This window comes from Sceloporus occidentalis, unplaced genomic scaffold (genome assembly GCF_023333645.1).
Source record: "Sceloporus occidentalis isolate IW3139 unplaced genomic scaffold, rSceOcc1.0.p SCAF_3, whole genome shotgun sequence".
Lineage (NCBI taxonomy): Eukaryota > Metazoa > Chordata > Lepidosauria > Squamata > Phrynosomatidae > Sceloporus > Sceloporus occidentalis.
In genome coordinates, this window is record NW_028316983.1 from 86,710,338 (window position 1) to 86,738,003 (window position 27,666).

At 42.4% G+C, this 27,666-nt stretch overlaps 2 protein-coding genes across 14 annotated transcripts in view; one reads left to right on the forward strand and one right to left on the reverse strand.

The window, feature by feature from the left end:
• DOCK7 (dedicator of cytokinesis 7) overlaps nt 1–8,663 on the reverse strand; it is a 163,402-nt gene extending 154,739 nt beyond the window's left edge. For all 11 annotated transcript variants that reach the window (XM_089515317.1, XM_089515316.1, XM_089515315.1 and 8 more), the window contains exon 1: nt 8,310–8,663. In XM_089515317.1, the coding sequence (XP_089371443.1) occupies nt 8,310–8,347 (38 nt within the window). In that variant the 5' untranslated portion in view covers nt 8,348–8,663. The remainder of the gene's footprint in view (nt 1–8,309) is intronic.
• Nucleotides 8,664–24,812: 16,149 nt separating this feature from the next.
• Nucleotides 24,813–27,666, forward strand: part of ATG4C (autophagy related 4C cysteine peptidase) — a 38,144-nt gene continuing 35,290 nt past the window's right edge. For 2 of the 3 annotated variants that reach the window (XM_089515318.1, XM_089515321.1), the window contains exon 1: nt 24,813–24,960. The gene's annotated coding sequence lies outside the window, so the exon portion shown is untranslated. Of the gene's footprint in view, nt 24,961–25,998; nt 26,141–27,666 lie in introns of those variants that run through there. The other variant, XM_089515319.1, reaches the window with a different exon arrangement.

Here is a 27,666-nt window from a genome sequence, read left to right on the forward strand (position 1 = left end):
TTAAATTACATTTATAAAAGTCTGAGTAGACTAGTAACTTTTTCAGAGAACACCGTCCTATTCCATTTCAAATAAGCTTGACAATCAGAACTTATTTCTGTGCACAACAGCAACAGGACTTTTATGAATAACTGTTTACTTTTTAAAAATCAATTTTACAAGAATTGAAAATTCCTTACATCTGTTTTGTGTTAATCATGAGGCTTGACTACTTTAAGGGCCAAGTAAATGCAGAACCCCCTGTATAAACATATGTACTTTGCTTTACATATAATTAAATTTACAAATTACAGACCAGTGATCTGAATACAGGGTACAGATGCTGTCAAAAATCTTTTATCACACAGTATGACACCAAATTAGGTGGGAAAATGGCACTCATAGGATGCTTGAACATTCAACTTGTTTTCTTCAGTAGTTATTTTTCCATAAACCCTCAGTTGCAGATGTGTTTACAAACTGTGTCCATGTTTTTAAAAATTCAATGAGAAGTGGCTCTTAATGCAGAAAGCATGCAAGAAAACATTCTAATTAGTATGAGAGAAAATATCAGCTGACCAAGCTACCAAAAAGGAAGTGAGAATTCAGGCTTTGCATCCAGCAAAGAACAAATGACTACTTGCAAATTACAGAAAGAAGGAAAAAAGAAAATGACTCCCCCACCCTCCAGAAAGTTGGCATTTTGGATGAATTTGAAATCCCATTATTAGAGTTTGATTCCAATAGGATGCCAATTCTGATGAAGATTACCTAAAGCATTCTGTGAAATGGTTGAATAATTTGGAAACAGCACCTGTTCACTGTGTGAAGAAAATCCAAGAATATAAATGGCTTGCTATGGATCAGTGGCCAAGATATAGTGTAACACTAGTGGAGCAATATCAAAAAAGCCCAGCTAGTATACTCAAGTATGTTCTCAGACTCAGGAATTCTAGCTTGGCTTCCATCAGCAGCACACATGCTCTTCTTCTCCCTCTCTATCGCTTTCACTCCCTCTTCCCTGCTCCTGACCTGACATTGCATAAAAGTTTTTTGTTTTGTTTTTTTGGCTCTCTATTTTGGTGCGCTAGCTGCCTCTGCAGAGTGTGGATGAACAGACTGTTCCAGCACCAAATAGGCTGGGACCTTGTGTTCTACCCCCATGGGCCTCTGATTGTAGAGGCTGTCTTGGGGTGCATCTATACTAGAAATAATGCAGTTATGAAACCACTTTAAGTGCTGTACCTCCATTCTATAGATAAACACGATCTTTAGCTTTCTTTGCCAATGAGTGCTGGTGCCTCGCAAAAGTACAAATCCCAGGATTCTGTAGGATGAAGCCATAGTGGTTAAAGCAGTGTCAAAATGCATTATTTCTACAGTGTAGATGAATCCTTGTCTCGTGGAGGGGGAGCTCTGCACAGACACCTTCCATCCTGCCTACAGCACCTCCTGGGCAAACAGGACAGAGAAATGCAAACTGGGAGAACTGCCTCCATAAAGAGGTATCAGATGTCTCATTGTACAAGCTTTGAAAATGCACGCCACTTGCGTAACTATAAAGTGCACAAGCATGCATACTTTGGATCTAAACCCAACCTTGGCAATCTCAATAGTATAGAAACAGGAAAAACAATTCATTTGCTTTCCAAATGAGTGTAATTTTTGGGTTGTTTTTTTTGTTTTTTTTTTTTGGGGGGGGGGGTGTTTTCACAAGCCAAAAACATATTCAAGAGGGTTTCATGTTCAAATGAAGTATTCCAGAGATACAGAACCTTAACATAAACTCTGCTGATTTTTACATGCAACTTGACCTCAAAATAGGCCACTGGAAGCAGAGGTTCATTTGAGACTCTTGATAGAGAAAAGCTGAAAAAATGCTCCACTTTCCTTTTTGTCTTATTCCATACTCCCAGGAAGAAACTTAATATAGCTGATTTCATTTTTAAACTATGAAAACTTTTCCTTTTCCTTTTAAAACTCTGGGATTGTGGTTTGTTTAAATTTTGGTCAGTGAGACAGGCCAAATAAAAAGAGTGTAATTTAAGATCATGGCTTTATCCCAGACAAACCTATTCTCAAATAGCAGTTCTTCAAATTCAGCACAAGGAACTGGAAACAAAGTGTACTGGCCACACCATCACCAACAAGTCATAATAATCTGTTTGCTCTCGTAATGTTTGAAAAGTATATTGTACAGGAAAAGCATAAACAGTCTTTGAGAAGATTTTTTTTTTTTTTTTTTTGGTGGGTTTTTCGGGCTATGTGGCCATGTTCTGGAAGAGTTTATTCCTGACATTTTGCCAGCATCTGTGGCTGGCATCTTCAAAGGATGCTGGCATGGAGGTGAGTGGGGTATATATACTGTCTGACCCTTTTAGGGTCTTTAAGAGCAACCCATTATGGTATAAAATGTAATTCACCAAAATGAAATCCACAAAAGCCTATGTATTAATAAATGTGTAAGTTTTGCAGGTGCTGTTGGACTTTGTGGCCTATATCCAACTACTAGTTCCCAAATTGAGTGTACTCAGTAAATCAGTGGCTGAAAAGTAAACACTTATATAAATGCCATTGTTTTAATGGGTCTACTTAAGCTGGGACTAGCAACTGAATTTAGGCCTTTGTTTGTTTTTCCACAACACACCTGCACAGTTTACTCCCAAGCTATTTTTGCATTTCACTTTTTAGTGCCTTGTCTGCATGGGCGAAAAGGCCCATTTTCTCCCCATTCTGACAGCATCCTCTTTGGACTACATACAGCCCAACCCAACAATGTCTGGCACATTCAACACAAGAACCAGGGTATAATATCCTCAAAATAAATGTTAAAAACATCTCTCTTCCTCCAGATCTTCCAGGAAGTTCCAAAGTTCTCCATTCCCATGCTGGAGCAGGCGTGCCACTAGCCACCTGGCATGTCTGCCACTATCACCTGTTGCTCACTCAGAGACCATCACTGTGCACCTCATTCTGACCTCAAAAGTAACCAACCCATAGCAGCAGAAGACACACAGGACAGCTTAATGGGATGCCCATGCAAACAGCCACCCTGGTGCGGGAATGGAGGGTCAGGTAATGGAGCAAGTTTGGGGCAGCTCTGAGGCCACCTCTGAGCCCAGAGTATCCTGGTCAGTGCAATCATAGCCTAGGTTGCCCTGGCCTATGGCATGCTATTTAACATTTTTTTTAAAAAAAACCTTTTGCTTTCTGCTCTCATTCCAGTTTGTTTTGGTTTTCCTCTTTCAAAGTATTTTTGGCAGGTCCCAGAGTATCTCAGGGTAGAAAACTAGCCATAAAGCCAGCAAAATTGCTCACTTCTGCTGTATCCTTCGAAAAACCTTCTTACTCAAGATCATTCTTTAACATTTCAATTGTTCAGTGATTAGCAAAGGGAGTAGTTCTTTAAAACATATGATACTGCTGTGAAATAACCCATATACCAACCATTCCCCAGCTCAAGATGTAACAGCCTAATAGTGCATCTGATGGATATACCTAAAAATATCTATCCCATTTGGTCACATCCATCCTAGTTGGTCCTACTGCAAAACATGAAAAACCTAAGCTAGCATGTGGTGATCAGATATGGAGCGTCTTTCCAGTCTTTTCCAGTTGCATTTCCCTTTTTACACAACAATGTGAGTGGCAAGCAAGACTGACACTCTTCCTCTTCTCCCCCCCCCCCCCCAACTTTTCCTTTGGAGTGGTCTCCTGTCATGAATGGCCTCAGTCACTGCTGCTACAGCTGGCCATTCAGATGAGATGAAAGTAGCATTCTTCTCCTTGCTTTATTCTGAATAGCTACAGTTAACCAGGCCACTGTTGGGTCAATATGATGCAGTGAGTACTTGAAAGAAGCAAGAAGGACATTAGGAACAGGCACTTGATCAATCCATTTCCAAACAGAAGATATTCATTTAGCTATTTAAAGTTTTGATTAACTGGTAGGTAGAAGAAAAGAATTCTGAATTTATAGAATCTATCTATCTATTTATCTATCTAGCATGAAGCCGCAAGATCATTCTGGAGCCCCCAAGTCCCCCAGCAACCCCACAATGCAAAATAAACATTTATGGGGGGATTTATGGGGTCCAACAGGAGGATGGCCCTCCAATCTCTGACAGTTAGCTACTCCATCTATTCATTTTTATTTAGAGATAAATCCCATATGAGAGCCAGTATGCTGCAGGACTCACTTTGAGCTCATTGAGCTAGGACTTTGATTTCAAATCTCTGCTTAACCAAGGAAACTCATTAACCCAGTGGGCAAGTCACACAGTCTCAGCCTCAGAGGAAGGCCACTGCCAACCCACTTTGAAAAATTTTTGCAAAAAAAAAAAAAAAGCAAACCATGAAAGGAGTCAGAAATGACTTGAAGGCATACAACAAATCCCATAGATTTCAACAGGCTTTACTCTTTGGTATTAGATTTCAATGGACGTTACTTTTTGGTATGTATGCTTAGGTTGAAACCTGAAGTTTTTGGATTGTCGCATTTCTGGTCTTTTTTTATCACAGGGGGAACCTACACACAACAAGTTGCTTTCAAGTCTAACTCTGGATGTCATTAAGTGGAAATCCCTTTGGTTTCAATGGAATTTACTTTGAACAGTGGAGCCTTCCTTAATTACACAGATGCTTCTGTGGTCACTGTCCACTGGAAAGATTTCCTTGTGTAGGGAAAATCAACTGAAAATGTTCAGAAGGCCCTCTCACTGCACAATGCCCCAAGGCCTTTCTTGATATCAGTCTGTCTGATATCACATTCATCTGTGGAGTACTGACACGACTATAACCAAAACAGATCTATTTATCAGCATTCTCTGTTGAAGCCCCAGATTTGCAAAAGCAGAAAATATATTTAAGGTTACAAAAAAGAGATGGGGTGGGTTAAAGGTTTCAAACAAATGAAGTGAGCATCCACAGAAGCCACAGAACGCTGTGTCAGAGAGAGAAAATTAAAAATCAGAGCAAGTGAATAGGAGTAATCAGGAGATTAATCCTGCGAATGTAATATTTATAGATAACTGGGTGGAATACAAAATATGAACAATCAATACTGCAATGTATTTGTTGCAGGTCCAACTCATCTAATTCTATTACTGTCTTATACATGAAAACACTGCACAACATCACAGTCTTTTAATCTTGCCATCTTCTTGGTAATGAACTGAAGATCAGCATCACAAAACAGCATCCACCTAAAAACACATGTAAACTTATGTACTTTATTAATTACATTTATATTCCACCTTTCCTCTACTTAGCTCAAAGTGGCATTTATGGCTGTCCTTCTGCTTTCACTTTATCCTCATAACAATGCTGCAGGGTAGGTCATGTTTAGGTCAAGTGACTGGCCTTGTGATAAACTCAAGCTCATGCAATGAGTTTCTGGGCAGAATGAGGACTAGAGCTGGATCTCTCAAGTCTCTGTCTATTACTCTAACCAATACTGAATCCCCATCTTGTTAAGGATCTTTGGTCCAAAACACAGAGGAGAAATAATCCAGTTTGAGACTGCTTTAACTGCCCTGGCTCAGTGCAAGGGAATCCTGGGAATTGTAGTTTACTGTGGCACCAAAGCTCTCTGACAGGCTAAACGTCTCACAAAACTACAGTTCCCAAATTCCCTAGCACTGAGCCAGGGAAGTTAAAGCGGTCCCAAACTGGATTATTTCTGCAATTGTTTTGGACCTTTGTTACTTTCAACATCTCTCAAGTTGCCATATTTATTTCTGATAAATAAAACAAACTTGGTTAGGAAGGGGAAAGTATGTCCAAGAAAGCACAGATGAAATACCTCCAAAGTTTTTGAGATGACACCTTGCACAGAAAGACAATTGGTTGTCATTACATCAAATATGGCAATGACTCCTTAGGGAGAAATTGTTGGGAATAAGGCAACAGGACTATCAGCAAGAAGACTTAACTTTCTGAAAGAGTGGGAGAGCTCAAATCACAGATTTGGGGTTTTTTTAAAGAGTACTTTCTAAAAGGGTGGAAGTCATAGTATAAATAATACAGAAGCTGAAACTTATTCAAGAAACCTGGGGTACATCTACACTGTAGAAATGATGCAGTTTTACACCACTTTAACTGCCATGGCTCCATTTTACAGAATCCCAGAATTTGCAGTTTTGGAAGGTAGCAGCTCACTTTGGTAGAGAAGGTTAAAAATCCTGTTTAAAACTACAAATCCCAGGGTCCCATATGATGGAGATACAGCACTTAAAGTGTTGCCAAACTACACTATTTCTACAGTGGAGATGCAGCCCTGGTCTTAATCCCACAACACATATGCTAAGAAAAGGCATTCCTTGCTATTGCTGTGAAGAAGGGGGGAAAAGCATAAGGGGAGTGACACTGCAACTAGGGAATAGCAGCATGACAGTTAGGAGTGGGCATGCCGGATGGATACAAAATCAAATCAAATCAAATCAGTCAGGGGAATGGCTGAATCTTCCTGCTGTCTTTATTTCATGGCCTGAGAAGGGAGGAACCTGCCATGCTGTACAGCCGGCAGGAGATTGTTGTGTTTTCTGCACATAAACAAGAATCCGCCTCCAGATTTATTTATTTTTTCCCTTACCGCACAAGGCAGCCAGCCCTTCATTTCAAAGCCTAGTGCAAAAAAGACTCCAGGTTGGACAAAAGGCAAGACCACAACACAAACCCTCTGGACAGAAAAGACAACACAGAATGAAAGGCAGGATTTCATAAACAGCAAATGTACAGCTTAGAGCCAGACAAGCATAAATATGGTGGGTGTGAAAATGCACCCCCCTCCTCACACCCACAGATCAGGAGAACAAAGCATAGGAGGGGGAAGGCCATGCAGAGGCACATAGGAAGAGAGAAAGACGACAATGCTTTCAGGCTGGACTGTAGCACATCAACAAACCATTTAGATTTGGGAGGGGGAGACTTGCAAAAAAAAGACCATACACCCCACATGTGCACATAATATACCCCATCTCTCTACTGTGTCATCTAGGCCCTCACAACAGACGCCCACACACACACTGTGGGACCACCATATTGGCATCTACATTGCACCAGGCAATGTGGGATCCCCACACTGACATCCACACTGTACCAGGCAATGTGGTACCACTAAACTGGCATCCACATTGTACCAGGCAAGGTGGGACCACTAAACTGGCATCCACATTGTACCAGGCAATGTGGGACCACTACACTGACATCCACACTGTACCAGGCAATGTGGTACCACTAAACTGGCATCCACACTGTACCAGGCAAGGTGGGACCACTAAACTGGCATCCACATTGCACCAGGCAATGTGGGACCACTAAACTGGCATCCACATTGCACCAGGCAATGTGGTACCACTACACTGACATCCACATTGCACCAGGCAATGTGGTACCACTAAACTGGCATCCACATTGTACCAGGCAAGGTGGGACCACTAAACTGGCATCCACATTGCACCAGGCAATGTGGGACCACTAAACTGGCATCCACATTGCACCAGGCAATGTGGTACCACTACACTGACATCCACATTGCACCAGGCAATGTGGTACCACTAAACTGGCATCCACATTGTACCAGGCAATGTGAGACCCCCACACTGACATCCACACTGTACCAGGCAATGTGGTACCAATGAACTGGCATCCACATTGTACCAGGCAAGGTGGGACCACTAAACTGGCATTCACATTGCACCAGGTAAAGTGGGACCACTAAACTGGCATCCACATTGTACCAGGCAATGTGAGACCCCCACACTGACATCCACATTGTACCAGGCAATGGAGGACACCCACAATGACATCCACATTTTACTGGATAATGTGGGACCCCCACAATGACATCCATATTGTACCAGGCAATGTGGGACCACCACACTGACATCCACATTGTACCAGGTAAGGACCCATCTCAATGCATCCTGCAGGTACAATCTGCATGCCAGTGTGGTGGTCCCACAGTGGGAGTGTCTGTTGTGAGGCCTTGATGTTCCAGTGGAAAAGTGTCTTCCCCATGCCCTGCAGGGGAAAAACAAGCAAGTCAGAATCACACTTTTCCACTGTACTGTCCAAGGCCTTACAACAGACCTCCCCCCCCCCCCCCCAGTGTGGGAGCCCCCAACTGCAAGATGCATCAGCGAGTCCTTACCTGGTCCAACGGGGATGCCAGTGTGTGTGTGTATGGGGGGGGGGTGTCCCACATTGTGGCTAGGGCTCTGTTGTGAGGCCTTGGAAAAGGCAGTGGAGAAACCTTTCCCCCAAACCCTTTGAGGAAAACCCAAGCCAGGGTCCCATGTGGAAAGGCAGGAGCCAGAGCCATGCCTTACCTGCTGATCTTCTGGGCGAAGGCGCGGCGCTCGGCCATAGTTGCTGCTGCTGCTGCTGCTGAGGCTGAGGCTCCAAGCCTGGGCTCTAACTGGAAGGCTCCCTCTTGGAAGGAAGGGACGGGGACTGGGAGGCTCTGGCACAGAACCTTCTGCCTCTGGGACTTAGGCGGGGGGGAAGGGGGAGGATGGCCCTGGCTTTGTGTCCCAGGAATCACTCCTCCTCGCCGGTGGGGAAGGGATTCAGGGAGGGAGAAGGGCTGGGGCTAGTCTGGGGAGGCAAGCGCCTACGAAGAATGGACGGAAGCGGAGGGGAAAGGAGCCAGAGGCACGCCTCCTCCATTGGAAGAGCAGGGAGGGAAGGAGGGAAAGGGTAACTCCGCCTCAGCCTCGCAGGGAGCGGCCCGCCTTCCTTCCCAAAGAGATTGCCTTCTTGGCTTCTCTCTCTCCCTCTCACTCTCTTGCAAAGGAGGCGGGAAGGCAGGGAGCCAAGACTCAGCCTTCCTGCCCCCCTCAGACTCCAGGCCAGGAAGGAGCTGAGACAGAGGGAAATACTATACAGTATATATATATGAGAGAGGAATATATGTATATGAGAGGAAAGTATATGTGTGTGTGTGTGTGTATATATATATATATATATATTACAGTACTTTCCTCTCATATATATAAATATATATATATACTTCTCGTGTGTATATGAGAGAGGAAATATATGTGTGTGTGTATATATATATATATATGAGTAAAATATTGTGTGTGGATATATATATATGAGAGGAAATATATATATATATATACACACACACACACAGTATGTGTGTTTGTGTGTATATGTCATATATCGTATATGACTCGAAAGCACACACACATATACAGTATATATATTTATATACATACACAGTATGTGTGTGTAAGTCATATACAACTTGAAGGCACACAACAACAACCACCTTGTTTTGTAGCCAGAGTGGTGGGACGTGCAGGTGGAGGGAAGCAGTGGAATTGTGTTTCCTATATATTATATTAAACACACACACATATATATCATACAACCCTACTGCTTGTCTTCCCCCCTCATGTCCCATCACTCTGGTTAAAAATAAGTTTGTTGTTGTTGTTGTGTGTCTTCAAGTCATTCACAACACAGGGTTTTCTGGCCATTGTCTTTCTCTGTGACAGTGACCCAATGGGTTCCATGGCCTAGCTAGGAATTGAACCCTAGTCTCCAGAGTTGTAGTCCACTCAAAGCACACTAACCACAAAACAAGTTTAGTTTTGACAAAATGATTCATTTTTGTTGTTGTTGTTATGGCTTCGCTTCCGACTTATGGCGACCCTTGGCCAGTTTATTCAGAGGGGGGTTGCCCTTGCTATCCTTTGAGGTGTGCCTTGCCCAGTGGACCTAGACTTACTCATTTCCCACTCATTTGGGGTTTTCCGGTTTTTCTGGTTTGCTGATTTTAAGAATAGAAATTTTAAAGGGAAAGAATGAGACAGAGATTGTAGCCTGACGTTTTCCTTGGCAGTGATTTAACATGATCATCTTTTCCCTTTTATTTTTTGCTAAGGAAGTCTAGGTATTGTAGTTTTGGGAGCCATTTAGACACTGTTGTAACTGCCATGTGCTAACTTTCTGCCATCCGCTACCCTGGAAGTTATCCCCATTATTAGTGTGGAAGAAAAATTTAATTGCTAATCCAGTACATAAACTAAAAGTGGACCTGCCATCTTCTTCAACTCAGGCATCAGAATGTCCTTCATGCCCTTGGCATCACCTGCAATGTTACTGTCAACAACATTCTTGTCTCTATTATTATTATTATTATGCTATCCATGTACATGGCACTTTACAAACAGAATGAAACATAACTATTTCAATAATATCAAATATTAAAAGACGATAAGACAATGCAAATTTTTAAAAAGCCACACACAAACACAAAATGCAGAATAAAACAACTTAGTACAGATCATTATAACAAAAAGCAACAGCAGGGTAAAAGCAGCATAGTCTTTTGGCACCTCAAGGTCAACAAATGTGTGACATTATACAGTATTCAGCTCCTATCTGAGCTTGGAAACTAAGCAGGGCCAGCCCTGGTTAGTACTTGGATGGGAGATGGCCAACAAACACCAGGTGTTGTAGGCTAAATTTCAGAGGAATTAGGAAATCGCTACTGAATATTCCTTGCCTAAGAACCCTATCACACTGGGGAAATTGGGGGCGGGGGGGATTGAGGATTTAAGCAGCAGTTATCCCATGCAAAACATGATATCGCAATTAAGATTTTCACACACATCGCTATCAAACAGGCAATAAACAGCAACAAATCATTTTCGGGATTTCTCCATGAATGATTTGTTGCCATTTATTGCTTGTTTAATAGTGATGTCATGTGGAAATCTTAATTGCGATATCACATTTTGCATGGGATAATCGCTGTTTAAACCCCCGATTTTGCCCAATTTCCCCCATATGATAAGGCCATAAGAAAACCCTATGACATTCGTAGGGTCAGCATAAGTTGAAAGGTGACTTGAAGGCACATACACACCCACATAATGTGTTGGCCTATAAAAATGCCACAGGTCTCCATCCTGTTTTTGTTGCAAGAGGCTAAAGCATGGAAGAAAAGGGCAGGCCAAAATATTTTGCACACAAAGACAGAGCCTCTTTCCTGAAATTGTAGTGCATAATATTGTAGTGGCAACTAAGGCTTAAAAAAATAGTCCCACAAGTGCCTCTCACATCCCTGGAGTAAATTTCACTCAGAACAGTGGTAGTAGCTGCTCTGACAGCCTTTGTGGCTGAAGAGCTGCATATAAATATTCTAGATAAATAATAAATAAATAATAATAATTGTCGTTTCTGACTTATGGTGACCCTAAGGTGGACCTATCACTGGGTTTTATTAGGAAGATTTGTTCAAAGGGAACTTGTTCTTTCCCTCCTGTGAAGCTGAGAGGATGTGACTTGCTCACCCAGTGGATTTTCATGGCCAAGTAGAGATTCAAACCTTGGTCTTTCAGTGTTCTAATTAGTACACAAACCGCTGCACCACAACTTACATAATAATTATGATCACAAATATTGGGTGACCATGGGCAAGTCACACGCTCTCAGCCTCAGAGGAAGGCAATGGCAAACCTCCCCTGAACAAATCTTGCCAAGAAAACCCCATGATAGGTTCACCTTAGGGCTTCCATAAGTTGGAAACGACTTGAAGGCACACAACACACACAACACTGGGCACAAGCTGAATAAATTGTGTGTGTGTGTAAGGAAACAGTACTATATTAAGATCACTACCACTGAAGTTGTTAGAGCATATGCATACAGCTAATCCATAGATGGCATATAGTATAATTAGATGATTAAGAGAAGTGATGATAGAATAGGAAAAATGTTTATTTTGTTAGCCAGAGTGTTCAGGTGCAACAGGACAGCATGCTCAACTACTACAATAAGTCCAAAATGCACTTTTTTTTTCTGGACCTTGCAAATGGTGCTAGAAAGGTGTTTATTAACAAGGAAATGGGTCTGTGGACTAGTAGACTTAATATTTCAATGGAGCTTTCCCATTGTGTGTTGGACAGCATGAACGTGTATGTAATTCACCTTGGGAAAATGAAGGGTAAACATTGGTTACTGATCCTCTTAAGTTTAAAGGGACTAGACTGCTAGGCGGGCACAGGACAGCATAAAATAAAAAGTCCATAAAATACACAGTAGATCTCTGCACATTTTTTAAGTGGGAAAAATTGATCTGTCATCCGATGTCCTCAAAAGTTGAAGATGACATTTTTATAACTATAAATAGCTAATTGCACATGGAAATTAGAACATCGTGTTTAACATTAGTGACCAGATTTTGTTACAATTTTAGTTTGAAATGTTGTTTACTTCATTTTAACAGTGCTTTGTCATATCCTTCATTGACTGTTAGGGTTCAGGACTGACACTAGTCCACAGACCACTACTTTCAGTAGCATTACTCCAGTGAACATTATTGCTTTTCCCATTGACTGTGATGTACTTACAGCCCTATCAAAGTTCCTCAAGTGTGCAGTGTGAAAAGGGACACTGCTGGAGTATGCCAACACAATTTCAGGCTAAGAGTACAACATATTTCTGAATCTACATGTATAGGATTGTGATATAAGAATTCTCTAGCAGCATGCATTTCTGTTCAAAAGCAGTGTCACTGAGTTCAGTTTAAATCTCTCCAAGGTAACTGTACCTAAATCTGCATCTTAAACTTAAATTATCACTATGTATTTTTAAAGCTGAGCACACTGACCGTATAGTTAACTTGTGTGTATGTGCCTTCAAGTTGCCTCTCGACTTATGGCAACCCCATTACTATCAGAATTTTCTTAAGCAAGAAATGCTCAAGGATGGTTTTGCCATTTCCTTTTTCTGAAATTATAGCCTACAGCACTAGTGCTCTTGGCAGTCTCCCATCTAAGTATTAATCACAGCTGACCCTGCTTAACTTTCAAGATTAGATGGGATCCAGTGCCTTTAGGTTTAGGGTATTTAGACAGTCATGTTGTTGTGTGCCTTCAAGTAATTTCTTATTTTGTTGCAATCCTAAGGTGAACCTATCACAGGTTTTCTTGGCAGGATTTCTTCAGCGTGCATTTGCTCTTGCCTTCCTTAGAAGCTGAGAGAGTGTGACTTGCTCACACAGTGGGTTTCCATGGCCCAGAAGGGATTTCAATGCTGGTCCCCCAGAGTCCTAGTCCAACACACCACTACAGCACACTGGCTCTCAATTACATTTCTAAAAGGAAACTATTCATAGTAATATGGGAAGTGTCCAAAATAGGCACTATTAATTAATCTGGTTCTCTCTCCTTTAAAAAAAAAGTTTCTATTTCTAGAACAATGAAGCAGTAATCTAAATGTGTCATTTTTTCCCCCCTAACTGGAAAGACAAGTTAATGGCATTGCAAATTTTGCTTTAAAAGACGAGTGACTGCACTTCCTTTTCCAGCTGTCTAACCAGGACTTACTAAACTCCTCAGCAGGTATGCAGTCTATTTTCAGTGCTTTGATTCAGGCCTTAAAATATGAAAATGTACAGAGTAGTCTTAATCATGGAGTAACTATGAGTAAATAATTAAGTAGCAAAAATATATCTGATTAGATAAGCATGTGGGGAGGGAAAGAGTTCAGAATAAGCTCTTAAATGTAGCATACTTCAGTAGATGTAGCAATGGTCCTGACTTTATTGAAAGATGGATGGATAGTATCTGCACAATAATCCTAGGAGGACTGACTCTTACGCTAAGTAAGATCCATGGAGTTCTGGGATGGCTACTGCTGGCATATAAGCATATGTAGGATTGCAGCCTTGCACTTAGATTCTTGTTCTGCCTAGTGTTAAGGTGACCAGATGTCCTAACCACAAAGGAGCACAAGGCACCACAAAATGTAGGACATTCGCTAAAAACATAGGACATTGCCAGCTAAAAGAAAAAAACACTAATAGAAATATAAATTCATGCTTCTTAGTCATGCTCAAAATGGGGAGCATTTTGGAATTTCTCCCGGACAGAAGGTTGAAATGTCTTGGAAAAGGGCATGTCCCTGGAAAAGGACACACTATAACTCTGCTTTCCCTTACCTTGAGCAACCACACACACACACACCCGGCCCCCGTGCATACAACAATTGATACTGAAAACAGTGGCCACACATCTGAAGCCTTAGGGGCTTGCAAATCATTAAATGTTAATTCCAGAGAGATTTAGCATCTTCTAGAAGTATCAAATTACATGTGTAATTCTGTCATGTGTTCTCTAGTCACCAGTTTCTGATTCTGAATCCTCACCATGCTCTAGCTGTAGTCCTGAATCATAAGAATTAAGACAGAGATTGGAAAGTGTGATGGACGCAGTTTCAAAACCTCCTCCTTGCATTTGTTTTCATGGCAGAGAATGGGCAGAATCTGGAATGCTATTTGTAAAGAGTAATTATGACAGTCCTACGTCCAAGTTATTGTAACTAACAATAATTGGTTACAGTTCTATGTCCAAGGTCCAAGAAATAGCTTGCTGTCATTATAATTATAATTTTAAAAATAACCCTTTATTTTCCTGTTCTCAGTAATGAATAACTAAAATAGATATTCTTTCTTCCTTAAAAAAAATATTGGGATGCTCCAATGTTTGGGGTCTGTGGTACAAAACACACTTTAATTTCTTTCTCTTTACTTTATTGTTGTCTCAACACCTACATTAGAGCATAGGCAGCAGTGCCAGGCATAGCATGAGATAATGCTTGAACCAGTGTTCCTCCACCACTTACACTGCATGTACACTGCAGAATTAATGCAGTCTGACAATGCTTTAACTACCATGTCTCAATGCTGTGGAATTCTGGAGTTTGTAGTTTTGTGAAATATTTAGCCTACTCTTTCAGAGTGTTCTGGTGCCACGACAAACTATAAATCCCAGGATTCCATAGCATTGAGTCATGACAGTTAAAGTGCTGTCAAACCACATCAATTCTGCAGCAGACCAAGTGATGCCACAACCCAGTAATTACAAAAGTAAAATTTAAAGATGACAGTTGCACCACCAAAAAGGTTAAATTATCCTGTGCCAAGTTGCAGTCATTATGTAATATAGTTAAATCTTCACTGTTGGATAAAAGGAATGTGTCAGCAATAACTATTTTTTGTAACGTGTCACCTCCTAACTCTGAGAATATGGCTTCAAACCACAGCCTTAGACTGCATCCCCAGCCTTAGACTGCATCCGCACTGCAGCAATGAAGCACTTTGACACCACCAACTGCCATGGCTTAAAGCTATGAAATTCTGGGAACTGTAGGCGGGATACAAACCACCATATAGTACGTATAGGATACGTACTAGGGTTAGGAAGGGGCGGTGCTTCCGCACCCCCCTAACCCTAGTACGTATCCTATACGTACAAGATGGCGGCGCCCCTTCCACATGGGCGCCGCCATCTTTACGTACTGGACGCATAGCGTCCAGACGTGTCGCGTCCTTTGTGATGTAGTGAGTGCGCCCCGGCGCCTCGCTACGTTGCAAACACGACTCCAAAAGAAGCTCCATTTTGGAGCTTCTTTTTTGCTCCGCGCGGGAGCCGCGCAGTTTGGCTGCTGCAGCTCCCGCGCGGAGCAAACGGCGGCGGCGGGGAAGCGCCGCAAAGCGGCGGTTTGTATCCCGCCGTAGTTTTGCAAGACATTTAGTCTTCTCTGTCAGAGAGTTCTGGGACCACAACAAACTACAATTCCCAGAATTCCATAGCACTGAGTAATGACAGTGAAAGTGGTGTCAAACTGGATTATTTCTGCATTGAAGCACTGTTCAGGCTTTCCCTAATCCTTTTGTCCCTAACACATGTAAGGACACTTTTAAGACCAAAACTGGAGATAGGGATTGTCCAACATCCGAAATTAAACCTTTGCACACTGAGCATGAAAGTCTAAAGCAGGCTATGCAACTATGCCCAGCTGCTCCTGAGACCAGGAACCCTATTTCAGTTGGCTTTCCACTCACTAGAACTTTATAAACTAATTCAGCCACATGTGGTTACTCTCTTCAGATCTTTGCACTCTGCACATGGGAGATCTAATTTACATCCAGCAGGTCCTTACTAAACTCAAGGGTTAGGCTTAAGTGTTGTCCTATTTTCCCTCCAGTTTTAACCCTGAACTAGAGTGGGCAATGTGGGAGACTAGGGGGCTGCACTAGCCCTCTAGGAAATCTTGAAAGGCCACCCCACACCTCCTGAAAACCATTAGGGTTTTTTCACCATGTTTTTGACACACACACCACTGCTATTTTAGGACCAGGAGAGGCATTTAAGAAAAGCATTTACATAGGTCTAAAACAGGCCAGGAGAGTGCAAAAAATATGACCAAAATACTCCCCATACTCCCTAGAGGACATTTTGGGGCAAAAACATTGTTTGACCTGTAAGGCACAAAAACATCCTGTAAGTTGTATGTGGCCCATGGACAGCACTGTGCCCATTCTATCCCTAATGCCTGAAAATGGTTGCAGTACCTCTCTAGTCCTGTTTGAGTGTTACCTACAGATTTTGAATTGATATACAAAATACTTCCCACCACTGTTGCTTTCCTCATGTGGAAAATTACAAGGCTGAATATCAAGAGTTCCTGTTCACATGGAAGTCAACCAGTCATCTGCTCAATCCATTATGTCATGACTGAAATTAAACATTGTCTTGCCTCCTAGCTTGGAATGTCTGACAAAGCAAAATTAAGTATTTCAATTTAAATGCAAAACGTCTTACTAAATTCTGAGGATGGTGTAACATTCAGGAGAGAAGGATCTAATAATTGTGACACATACACTGGAAAATGCAAGTCGGTCCTACAATAACACAGAGGAAACCCTAATGTGAGATCTTAGCTTGAATACACACACACATACCCATTTTACAGGCTTTAAAACTATTTTAGCAAATAGCCCAAATAGAAGAATATAAACAATGATAGCCAGGAACAAATGGCATAATCCAGAATTACTATAAAATATTCATTATTTACTTATTAACAATTATATTAATAAGAACAACATGCAATTAATATAAAATTATTATTTTCTTCAAACTACCTTTCCACTACTACCTATTTGTCAACGTTCCACACTATACATTGAAGGGCCTTCTCTGTATATAATTCTTTGAACAAACTGTTATACCTCAGTGAACCTCAACAAGCAAAGTGAGCTGGAGGGGGAAAGAGTCTTTTGGGTTATGTTTTCCAATATAGACACAGCTGAATAAAAGTACTACATCTGTGCCAATGAACTTAAATCATAACAGATGGGTGAGGCTAGAAGAAATGTATACATGACCTTGTAAGGAAGACCAACAGATATCACAGACTGACTGACTCCAAATTTTTCAGTGCATGGAACATTAACTAAAGGAAGTGAAGGAAAAACCGAGTAAGTATATGAAAAGGTGCTCTCCCTCCATACGCTTCAGATAACAGTATCTACTAAAATTCATGGGAACAACAAATCTTGTTTCTCTAGTGCTGACAGGCAGCCTATCTACAAGCCATAAAATCCTACATTCTCATCATACTCTGTTCTCTGTGATTCCCATCCAGCTCCCAAGATTGCTTTGTAATAAGGCTGTGATTTCCCATTGTTCTGTATGAATGCTGCTTACATGCATATATACACTTGCTTAATTAGTTACATAACTCTTACTTGGTATATGACAATAAGACTGTAGATGTCCACAGTGATATAGATTAACTGCAGATCACTCTTTTCTTGGATTGTCCCCTCAGCCCCCCAAAAGGTGTAAGTAAACACTTTAAATTTATTTGTTTTTAAGAATTCTTCAGCATTACACAGGTCTACACATTTTTGGTTAGATTTTATGTCAAATAAAAGGGGATCTTAACAATGTGGAGAGTATACCAGTCAATCAGTACTGATTTGCAATATTGCAAGAGGCAACAATACTTTTGACACTCATTGGATTAGCTGGTATGATGGAGACAGATTGTTCAGAAAATCTCAGCTACTCAGGGACTAAAACTGTGGATAGCAAAATATTCACAGTCCAGATTTTATGAAGGAAGAAAAAGTTGTCCATTTTACAGTCTCATGTCTTTTGGAGATATTAGTGCTTTCAAAAGGCATTCTTAGGAATCTCTAGACTGGCCAAAAGGTTTGGGATTTAGTAGGAGTAATAGTTGCATTTTTTTCAAGCCACAACTGAGTTTGAGTGTTTTTCTGTCCCACGGGTTTCCAGTACAGGCCAAGGTAAATGTCACATATCTGTATCCACCGTCTTGGGCCTTGTCTGCACTGCAGAAATAAGGCAGTTTAACAACACTCTACCTTATCACATGTGGGGGGGGGGGGGTTGCAGCTTAGATCCGCAGTCACTCCTGTTCTAGCAATGCAAAGCGTGATGTTTTTTCACACCAGATCCACAGTCACTCCTGTCTAGCAATGCGGACTGAGGTTAAAACGTGATGTTTTACCACACTTGGTTGCCTTTCCACTGCCCCGTGTGCCAGGGGCAGAGCTTCCACCCCCAGGGGCGGAGCTTCCACCCCCAGGGGCCAGGCCACCTCCTCTTTGCCGGCCCCTGATGGGGCCCCAGGCCCTGACAGAGGCCGGGAAAGAGCCAGCGGGGACCGCCAGCGCTGGAGGCCTCCCCGTCTTTCCTGGCTCCTGATGCCAGGGGCCCGCTGCCGCCGTCGGAGCCCTCCTGGAGGGCCCCTGCGATGGCAACTGGCCTCCCAGGGGCCCGCTGCCGCCGCCAGAGCCCTCCTGGAGGACCCCAGCAAAGGCAACGGGCCTCTGGGAGGCCCGCTGCCGTCTCAGGAGCCCTCCTGGAGGGCCAAAGGGACAGCAACTGGCCTCCCAGGGGCCCGCTGCCACCGCCGGAGCCCTCCTGGAGGGCCCCAGCAACGGCAACTGGCCTCCCAGGGGCCCGCTGCCGCCGTCGGAGCCCTCCTGGAGGCCCCAGCGAAGGCAATGAGCCTCCCAGAGGCCCGCTGCTGCCGTCGGAGCCCTCCTGGAGGACCCCAGCGAAGGCAACGGGCCTCTGGGAGGCCCGCTGCCGTCGCAGGAGCCCTCCTGCAGGGACCCAGAGACGGCAACGGGCCTCCCAGGGGCCCGCTGCCGCCGTCAGAGCCCTCCTGGAGGACCCTGGCGAAGGCAACGGGCCTCTGGGAGGCCCGCTGACGCCGCCGGAGCCCTCCTAGAGGACCCCAACGAAGGCAACGGGCCTCTGGGAGGCCCGCTGCCGTTACAGGAGCCCTCCTGGAGGGCCCCAGCGACGGCAACTGGCCTCCCAGGGGCCCGCTGCCGCCGTCGGAACCCTCCTGGAGGGCCCCAGCGACGGCAGCTGGCCTCCCAGGGGCCCGCTGCCGCCGTCGGAGCCCTCCTGGAGGGCCCCAGCGACGGCAACGGGCCTCCCAGAGTCCCAGTGCGGCTGCTGGAGCCCCGTTTCAGGGCTCCGGAGGCCGCAGCGGGCCTCTCAGAGTCCCGGTGCGGCTGCTGGAGCCCCGTTTCAGGGCTCCGGCTGCCACAGTGGGCCTCCCAGAGTCCCGGTGCGGCTCCTGGAGCCCTGTTTCAGGGCTCCGGAGGCCGCAGCGGGCCTCTTAATGGGCGCCGCCATTTTGCCCTTCAAAATGGCAGCGAAATCTCGCATGACCTTTTTGGTTGCGCGAGACTTCGCCGCCATTTTGAAGGACAAAATGGCAGCCAAAGTCGCTGAAATCAGCGGTGATTTCGGCGGCAGGAGGGACCGGGGGCCGGCGGAAAGGCGCCCGCGGTCCTGATCCGGCCCACGGGCCGGAGGTTGCCGACCCCTGTTGAAGGGGATGCTAAGATCTGCTACAAGTAACAATCCAGGGCCAAATCCTCACAATATTCAGGACATGACAGTGCAAAAGCAGAGACAACTGTTATAAAGTGTGAAATCTTGAAAAAAGAAACTCCAAAATTTAGTGGAAATATTGAGCAGTCTGGAGGAACCATTAGAAGATTGGTCAGAGAAGGCAGTTAAGGAGGGAGGTCCAGAGGCAAACACCCAAGAAAGGGTGTAGGAATCATAATGAATCAAAACAAACAAGAACCTAATGGATATGAAGCAATTATTTTTAAGCAGGGGACAAAAAAAATTCAGGAAATCCATGCAAGAAAGAGAAGGGGCATATGGGGTAGGGAGGGGGATGCATGCAACATTTAAAGATGTTGGGATGTGGCAAGCCAACCTGAGTTAGGAAGATTATCCTAAAGTAATAAGGCAAGAAACGGATAGATAAGGAGAGATCCAGAGGAAACAAAGGATAGTAGTGTCATGGCGATGAAGAAACCAACTTAAAAATAGGAGGGGCAAATATTACTAAGGATTTAGGACAGACTATTTGTCATATTTCTTAAACTTCTCAACTTATAACTTTCTATACTACTTTCAGTACCATTTATTCCTGCTCTAAATGAACATACTGAGATCTTTACTAAGTTGTACATATAATATTGCAGCAGCACTTAAATCCCAATATAAGTTTTAGAGAATAAGACAAGATAGCTCTGATCTTTTTTTTAAAAAAGCCATGTAAAATGGAAAGAAGAACAAAACGACAATTCTTTCACACAATGAGTGGGCCTAAATGCAGTTGCTAATTCCAAGGAGAGTACATTGAATTTTCAAAACAATTAATACTTTGGATGGTGTCTGGCAGGGAGTCAACATCTTTTAAGTGTTTATTGGTAAGAAACTGAAGCTTAAAGACAGTAAGCTGACTAAGACCACACAAGTCAGTAGTAGGTATAATATTTTCATGTCAAGAAATAAGAGATACAGTGAGACATTGGCCTGCTACAGACTGCCAAAATAAAGCTGCTTCGGGTCTCTATGGAGGTATGCTATTTAAATGATGCATGGGTCCTAAGAGTCCGGAAGTTGTTCCAAAGCCACACTCCATTCCTAAGCACTGGAGTGCAGCTTTGGTGCAGCTTCCGGATTCTTAGGATGCATGCATCATTTAAATAGCATACCTCCAAAGAGACCCGATGCAGCTTTATTTTGGCAGTCTGTAACAGGCCATTGTTATCCGCTGGAATTTGGTTCCAGGATCCTCTGTGGATAACAAAATCCATGGATACTCAAGTCCCATTAAATATAAAGGCAGGAAAAAAGTGTTCTTTATAGAAAATGGAAAATCAAGGTTTGCTATTTGGAATATATACTTTTTTAGAATATTTTCAAACTGGATGCTTGAATCCATCTATTAAAAATCTGTGGGTAAGGAGGGTCAACTGTAAATCAGTATCAGACAAATGAATACTCATATTATGTCCATATGGGTCTTGTCCTTTTGTACCTCAGTGGTGATCTACTCATATTATGTCCATATGGGTCTTGTCCTTTTGTACCTCACTGGTGATATAGCATGTATGTAGCAACATCCTTACTTATCTGTATTTTTTTTTCTGAACCAAGAACTGTATTTGCTTCCTTGTGCCTTACTACCTCTCTTTTGTACTGAAATGTGATGGTATAATACTGATTTACTTCAGGAAGACATATGTGATAGTTTCTTCTGCTAGAAAAAGATCATTTGTATTTCATGTACAGGAAGCTCAAAACAATGGACTTCTGGCTGTTCACTTCCGATGAGGTTAAATTGTTAATGTTAAGTTTTTTAATATCTGCCAGTATCTGAAAATTGAGGAAATGATTTGCTGCTAATGATCTATCCACGGGGTACTTCACTTAAGACAAAATGTGACAAAAATGTAATACAGAGGCATGTGAGGGCATGTGTACAGATATAGGTTTTTAATTAGACATATAGAGCATTATCATCGACCCATACAACTCATGTATTTTATAGATATTTTATATTTAATGTTTGTCTCCTTGGTTTTTTGTATTTGTATTTTTAATTATGTACATTTTGCAATTGACTTTGTCCATAAGTGAAAAAATTCTATCTACCTATCATATAATTGCATAGCACTTTTAAAAGTTACTTTTAAAAACTATAAACATAACTGGATTGAGGTATACAGGGGTTCTATAACTCCTATCCAAACTACAAAGAATACTCATGTAGACATTATGTCTTGAAGCAATAAGCAAGCGTGAAATAAAATACAATTTCTGTAAAAACTCGGCTTTTATAAGGTGGTTTCTAGATTTTAGTGATATACATTAAAAAAAAAGATTAGCATAACTAACCAATCCCATTTACTTCAGTAGGCTTGCTCTAAGTATGACTAATTTTGGATGTAAACCTCTAATAATTAAAATACGGTACACACTTGTAGTACTGCATTCATGTTGGAGAAAAGGTCTGAGTACCACTGGGATCATTGCTGTTGTGTGTGCTTTCAAGTTGTTTCTGACTTACAGCAACCCTAAGGGGAACCTATCATAGGGTTTTCTTGGCAGATTTCTTCAGAGGGGGGTTGCCATGGCCATCCTATTCTGCTTTGGTCAGGCCTAACCTAGAATACTGTGTCCAGTTCTGGGCCCCACAATTCAAAAAGGATGTGGAGAAACTGGAGCGTGTCCAAAGGAGGGCAACTAAAATGGTGAAGGGTCTGGAAACCATGCCCTATGAGGAACGACTAAGGGAGCTAGAGATGTTTAGCCTGGAGAAGAGAAGGTTAAGAGGGGCTATGATAGCCCTGTTTAAATACTTAAAGGGATGTCATATTGAGGAGGGAGCAAGCTTGTTTTCTGCTGCTCCAGAGAACAGGACCCGGAGCAAATGGATGCAAGCTCCAGGAAAAGAGATTCCACCTCAACATTAAGAAGAACTTCCTGACAGTAAGGGCTGTCTGACAGTGGAACACACTCACTCGGAGTGTAGTGAAGTCTCCTTCTTTGGAGGTCTTTAAGCAGAGGCTGGATGGCTATCTGTCAGGGATGCTTTGATTGAGATTTCCTGCATGGCTGGGGGTTGGACTGGATGGACCTTGTGTTCTCTTCCAACTCTATGAAGATTATCGGACCGGGGTTAAAACGTTCCCCGGTGCGTTCTAACGTGCACGCACGGGGGCGCACATGGAGCATGATGGGAACCTGATGGGGCCCAGAACGCTATTTTACCGCACAGTGGAATGCCGCCATCGCCGCCGGGCATTCCCATCACGTTCCCATTGAGTTCCAGGGGACGCCATTTCTGGGAACTGTTTCAAACGCACCGGGGAACGTTTTAACCCTGGTCTGATAATCTTCTATGATTCTATGATTCTGTGATCCGCTGAGGCTGAGAGAGTGTGACTAGCCCAATGCTCAAACATTTACACCACACTGGCACACATTCGCTGGGATTAGGGGCACAAGACCCCTGTGAATGTGAAAAAACTTCAAATAACAAAAACACTATGTTTTTACCTGAGAGAACATTTCTCTAGGAATCTCTAGGTCCTCCAGTGCAACTCTCTGATCAACATTTGCCAGACATTAACCACGGAATTGCGCTGGAGGAGCTACAAATGCCTAGTGGAGTGTTCTCTCTAGGAATCTCTAGGTCCTTCAGTGTGACTTTTGGTTAAAGTTGACCACAGAGTTGCGCTGGAGGACTTAGATATTCCTAGAGAGAACATGTTCATAAAATCTGTGAATAATCAAATCCGCAAAAGTCAAAGCCGCAAATGTGGAGGGAATTTACATAGTAATTCACAAAGGAATTTACATTAAGGGAGCCATCTACTGGCAACTAGTAATATTTATAGAATGTGCAGTTCCTAGATTGCAAATTCAATGTAAAATGGCCATTGGAAAACTCCTCCATGTAGACCAGCAGTTCTTAACCTGTGGGTCATGACCCCTTTGGGGGCCGAACAATCCTTTCACAGAGGTCACCAGGAAAACACTTATTTCCGATGGTTTTAAGAACCGAGACACCGCAATTTTATGGTTGGGGGTCACCACAACATGAGGAACTGTATTAAAGGGTCGCTGCATTAGAAGTTTGAGAACCACTGATAGTTTTGTGCCTTCCTAGCTGGATGCATCCATCACCATGTTATGGTTTTAGGTAAACAGGGTCAGCCTGCTGTAGTGGTTTGAGTGTTGGAGTTGGATACTGGGAGACCAGGATTCAAATCCCAGATCGGCTATGTAAACCCCACTGGGTGACACTTGGGCAAGTCACACTCTCTCAGCCTCAGAGTATGGTAATGGCAAATCTCTGAAGAAACTTGCCAAGGGAACCCCCTGAATAGGTTCGTCTTAGGGTCCCCATAAATCAGAAATCACTCGAACAACAACTATCACAAACCACCATTTGTTCCCAACAATTTGAATCTAAATCTAAAAGAACTGAATCTGAATCAGAATCTAATGACTCAAGTATTTATATATATAGGAAGGCACCCTTAAATGTAGGATTATGACTGCTCTCCCTAATCTGAACAGGACTGCATCTACGCTGCAGAATTAATGCAGCTTGACGCTACTTTAAACCTGCCATGGCTCAATGCTATGGAATTCTGGGATTGTTAGTTTTGTGTTTAGGTATTTAGCCATTTATTTATTTATTTCATTGCTTAATGCTGACTTTCTCCCAAAAAAGGAACCCAAGCCAGTTTACTAGATAAAAACACTTTAGAAACCGATTTGTTTCCCCTTTTGTCCGAGAGTGCTTGAGCCTACAACAAACTACAAATCCCAGGATTCCATAGTATGGCGCCATGACAGTTAAAGCGGTGTCAAACAGGATTAATATATAAGTGTGGCTGTAGGAAACTGGTTTTAGGGGTGTCTTGTATAGTGAGGGAAACAGCCATTTGCTAATGGGAAAAAAGTGTGTGCTTTGGGTACATAATAAGACAAGAAAGAAATCTCTGAATGTTGTTAATAATCGCTGTAGGAAACGCCTCTTCTCTCTACTCTTTCCACACAGTTTTTTAGACTACATCTCCCAGAATGCACTTCTTCCGCCTCTACGTATACGCCCGGTCGCAATGGCTTCTGGGAGGTGTAGTCTTAGAACGTATATAAGCGAATGAGTGCAGCCGCCGTTTTGGATTCCACTCCAGTCTAGTGGAGGCTTGGTAACGGTGCCAGGCAGGCGTTGATGGCAGCCGCCGCGGGCCAAAAGACTTCCGGCGGCGAAGCAAAGACTGGAGCCTCGGCCTCCTCCTCGGTGAGGGAGGGAATAATCTGGCATATATGGGGCTTCAGTAAATAAGGCTTTAATTGCTGAAGGAGGACGGAGGGGGCCTTTCTAGGCGGGAGGGTCTCCCTTTTCAGTGAAGGAGCATTGCCATTATAATTGGATGCCTATCAGTAATTATTTGTAACTGCAGTTTCCTTCCTCAGCTCTAGAAATTGCCTTCTCCAACTCTTTAGATTGCAATGAATAACCCAGGAAGAAGAGAGACTCCAAAGGGGCCTTCTTCTAGTACAGTTACAATTACAGTTATAGATTATTATGCTTTATGGAGTGGCTTCTTCTAGTACTTTACAATTACATTTATAATTATATATTATTATGCTTTACTATATATATATAATTGCAATATATAACCAGGAAGAAGACTACAAAGTGTCTTCTTCCAGTACTTTACAATTAAATATTACACACACACACACATATATATAATTGCAATGAATAACCCAGGAAGAAGGCTCCAAAGTGTCTTCTTCCAGTGATTTACAATTATAATTAAGTAATATATAATTATAATTGTAAATCACTGGAAGAAGACACTTTGGAGTCTTCTTCCTGGGTTATTCATTGCAAATATATATATATATATATAATATTTAATTGTAAAACACTGGAATAAGACACTTTGGAGTCTTCTTCCTGGGGGTATGCATTGCAATTACATATGTGTATATATAATTCTTTGAGATCTTCTTTCTGGGTTATTCATTGTGTGTGTATATATATATATATATATATATATATATAATTGTAAAGTACTGGAAGAAGACACTTTGGGGTCTTCTTGAGTTATTCATTGCAATCTGAAATTTCTAGAGTTGAGGAAGGGAAGGAAGGAAATTACAATTATATTATTATTATTATTATTATTATGTAATACAATTATAATATAGAATTATACATATAATTATATAATATATGCATCTGAGGAAGTAGCCTTAAGTCTAGGAAAGCTCGTGCTGCCAACTTCTTTCTTTCTTTCGGTTTCAAAGGTGCTGCAAGATCTCTGCATACTGGAAGAAGTTGTTCTGGGGCCTCTTCTTCCAGGGTTATGCACTGCAATCTAAAATTTCTAGACTTAGGAAGGGAAAGGATTGGAAGCTATGTTGGAAGGAGTTTTGTCCTGCTAAAGGAAACATCTTGTCAAATAACGGTGGGGTTTGTTTGTTTTTTAAATGAAATATGTTTGCAACAAGAGCTACTCTCATAGGTTGCTTGGGTTTTGTTGTGTGCCTTCAGGTCATTTCTCATTGGGTTTTTTGGGATAAGATTTGTCCAGAGTGGGGTTTGCCTTTGCCTTCCTCTGAGCTGGGAGAGTGTGACTTGCTCAGAGCAGGGTGACCAAGTGTCCTGTAGGCTAGTCAAGAAAAACAGACATGACCAAATAAAAGCTAGAAACACTAAATTCATGCTTCTTAGCTGTACTCAAAATGGAAGGCATTTTGGAATTCCTCCTGGATAGAAGTTTGAAATGGAGGACATGTCCTGGAAAAGGAGGACTTCTGGTCACTCTGGTCCAAGGCGCCCAGTGGGTTTCCACAGCTGAGTGGGGACTTGAAACCTGCTCTCCAAAGTCATAGTCCAACACTCAAACCATTGCACCACACTGGCTCCCTTTGGTTAGTGAGTTGGGGAAACAATACCTTTTACAGTCAATAGATTGGTTACTGAATTAGGGATAAGGAATTGTTTTTAATATGGACACAACAGGGGTGCTTGAAATATTTTGGGGGGGCAGTAAGAGTAGTTTGTGGTTGTTATTCTTGTGCATATCATATCAGATAATGTGGCTTGCTGTTGTATTCTATAATATGTTAATTATGGTATAATATGGTATAATAATTATGGTATAATATGGTATATGGTATAATATTCTATAATAACATTTAGACAGGTGTGATAAAAAGGAAGAAGAAATGTATAGTGTCTAGAGCAGGGGTAGGCAATCTGTCCCTCAGACAACTGGGGGGGCCGAAGCCAAAAAATAAATAATTAAATAATTTTTTTTAAAAAAAATTAATATATAAATAAACCAGGACAAATGTAGGACAAAATTTTCAAATGGAAGACACTTTTTAAAAAAAATATGGAGGACATGTGAAAAAATTTGCTGATTTTTAAAAAAATGTTAATATAAATGCATGTTTCTGAAGCTTCTATAGACAATTGCCCCCCAAAGGCCCTGGCGGCAATCGGTGGCAGGACCAGGCTGGGGCCGGTCCCAAGGCCTCGCTGGGCCGCATCTGGCCCACGGGCCGCAGGTTGCCTCCCCCTGGTCTAGAGCATAGGATTAGCTAACTACCCGTTGCCTTAAATGCCCTATGAATTCTGTTATTCATCTGTTGCCCCACCCCAATAATGAGGATGCGACTTTTAAATCAGTTTGATCATAGCACCTTTGCCTACACAAGTTGAGTCTTCCTTCTCTGGAATACTGTAATCCAAAATATTACAAAAACCAAAGCATTTTTTCCTGGGTGTCTGAGATAGTGACACCTTTGCATTCTGATGGTTCACTGTACACAAACTTCGTTTCATGCATAAATTTATTTTTAATAATCTTGTATAAAATTTTGTTTTGTGCCTTCAACTCACTTCAGTGGCAACCCTAAGGCTACCGTGGGGTTTTCTTGGCAAGCTTTGTTCAGAAGAGGTTTGCCATTGCCTTCCCCTAACGCT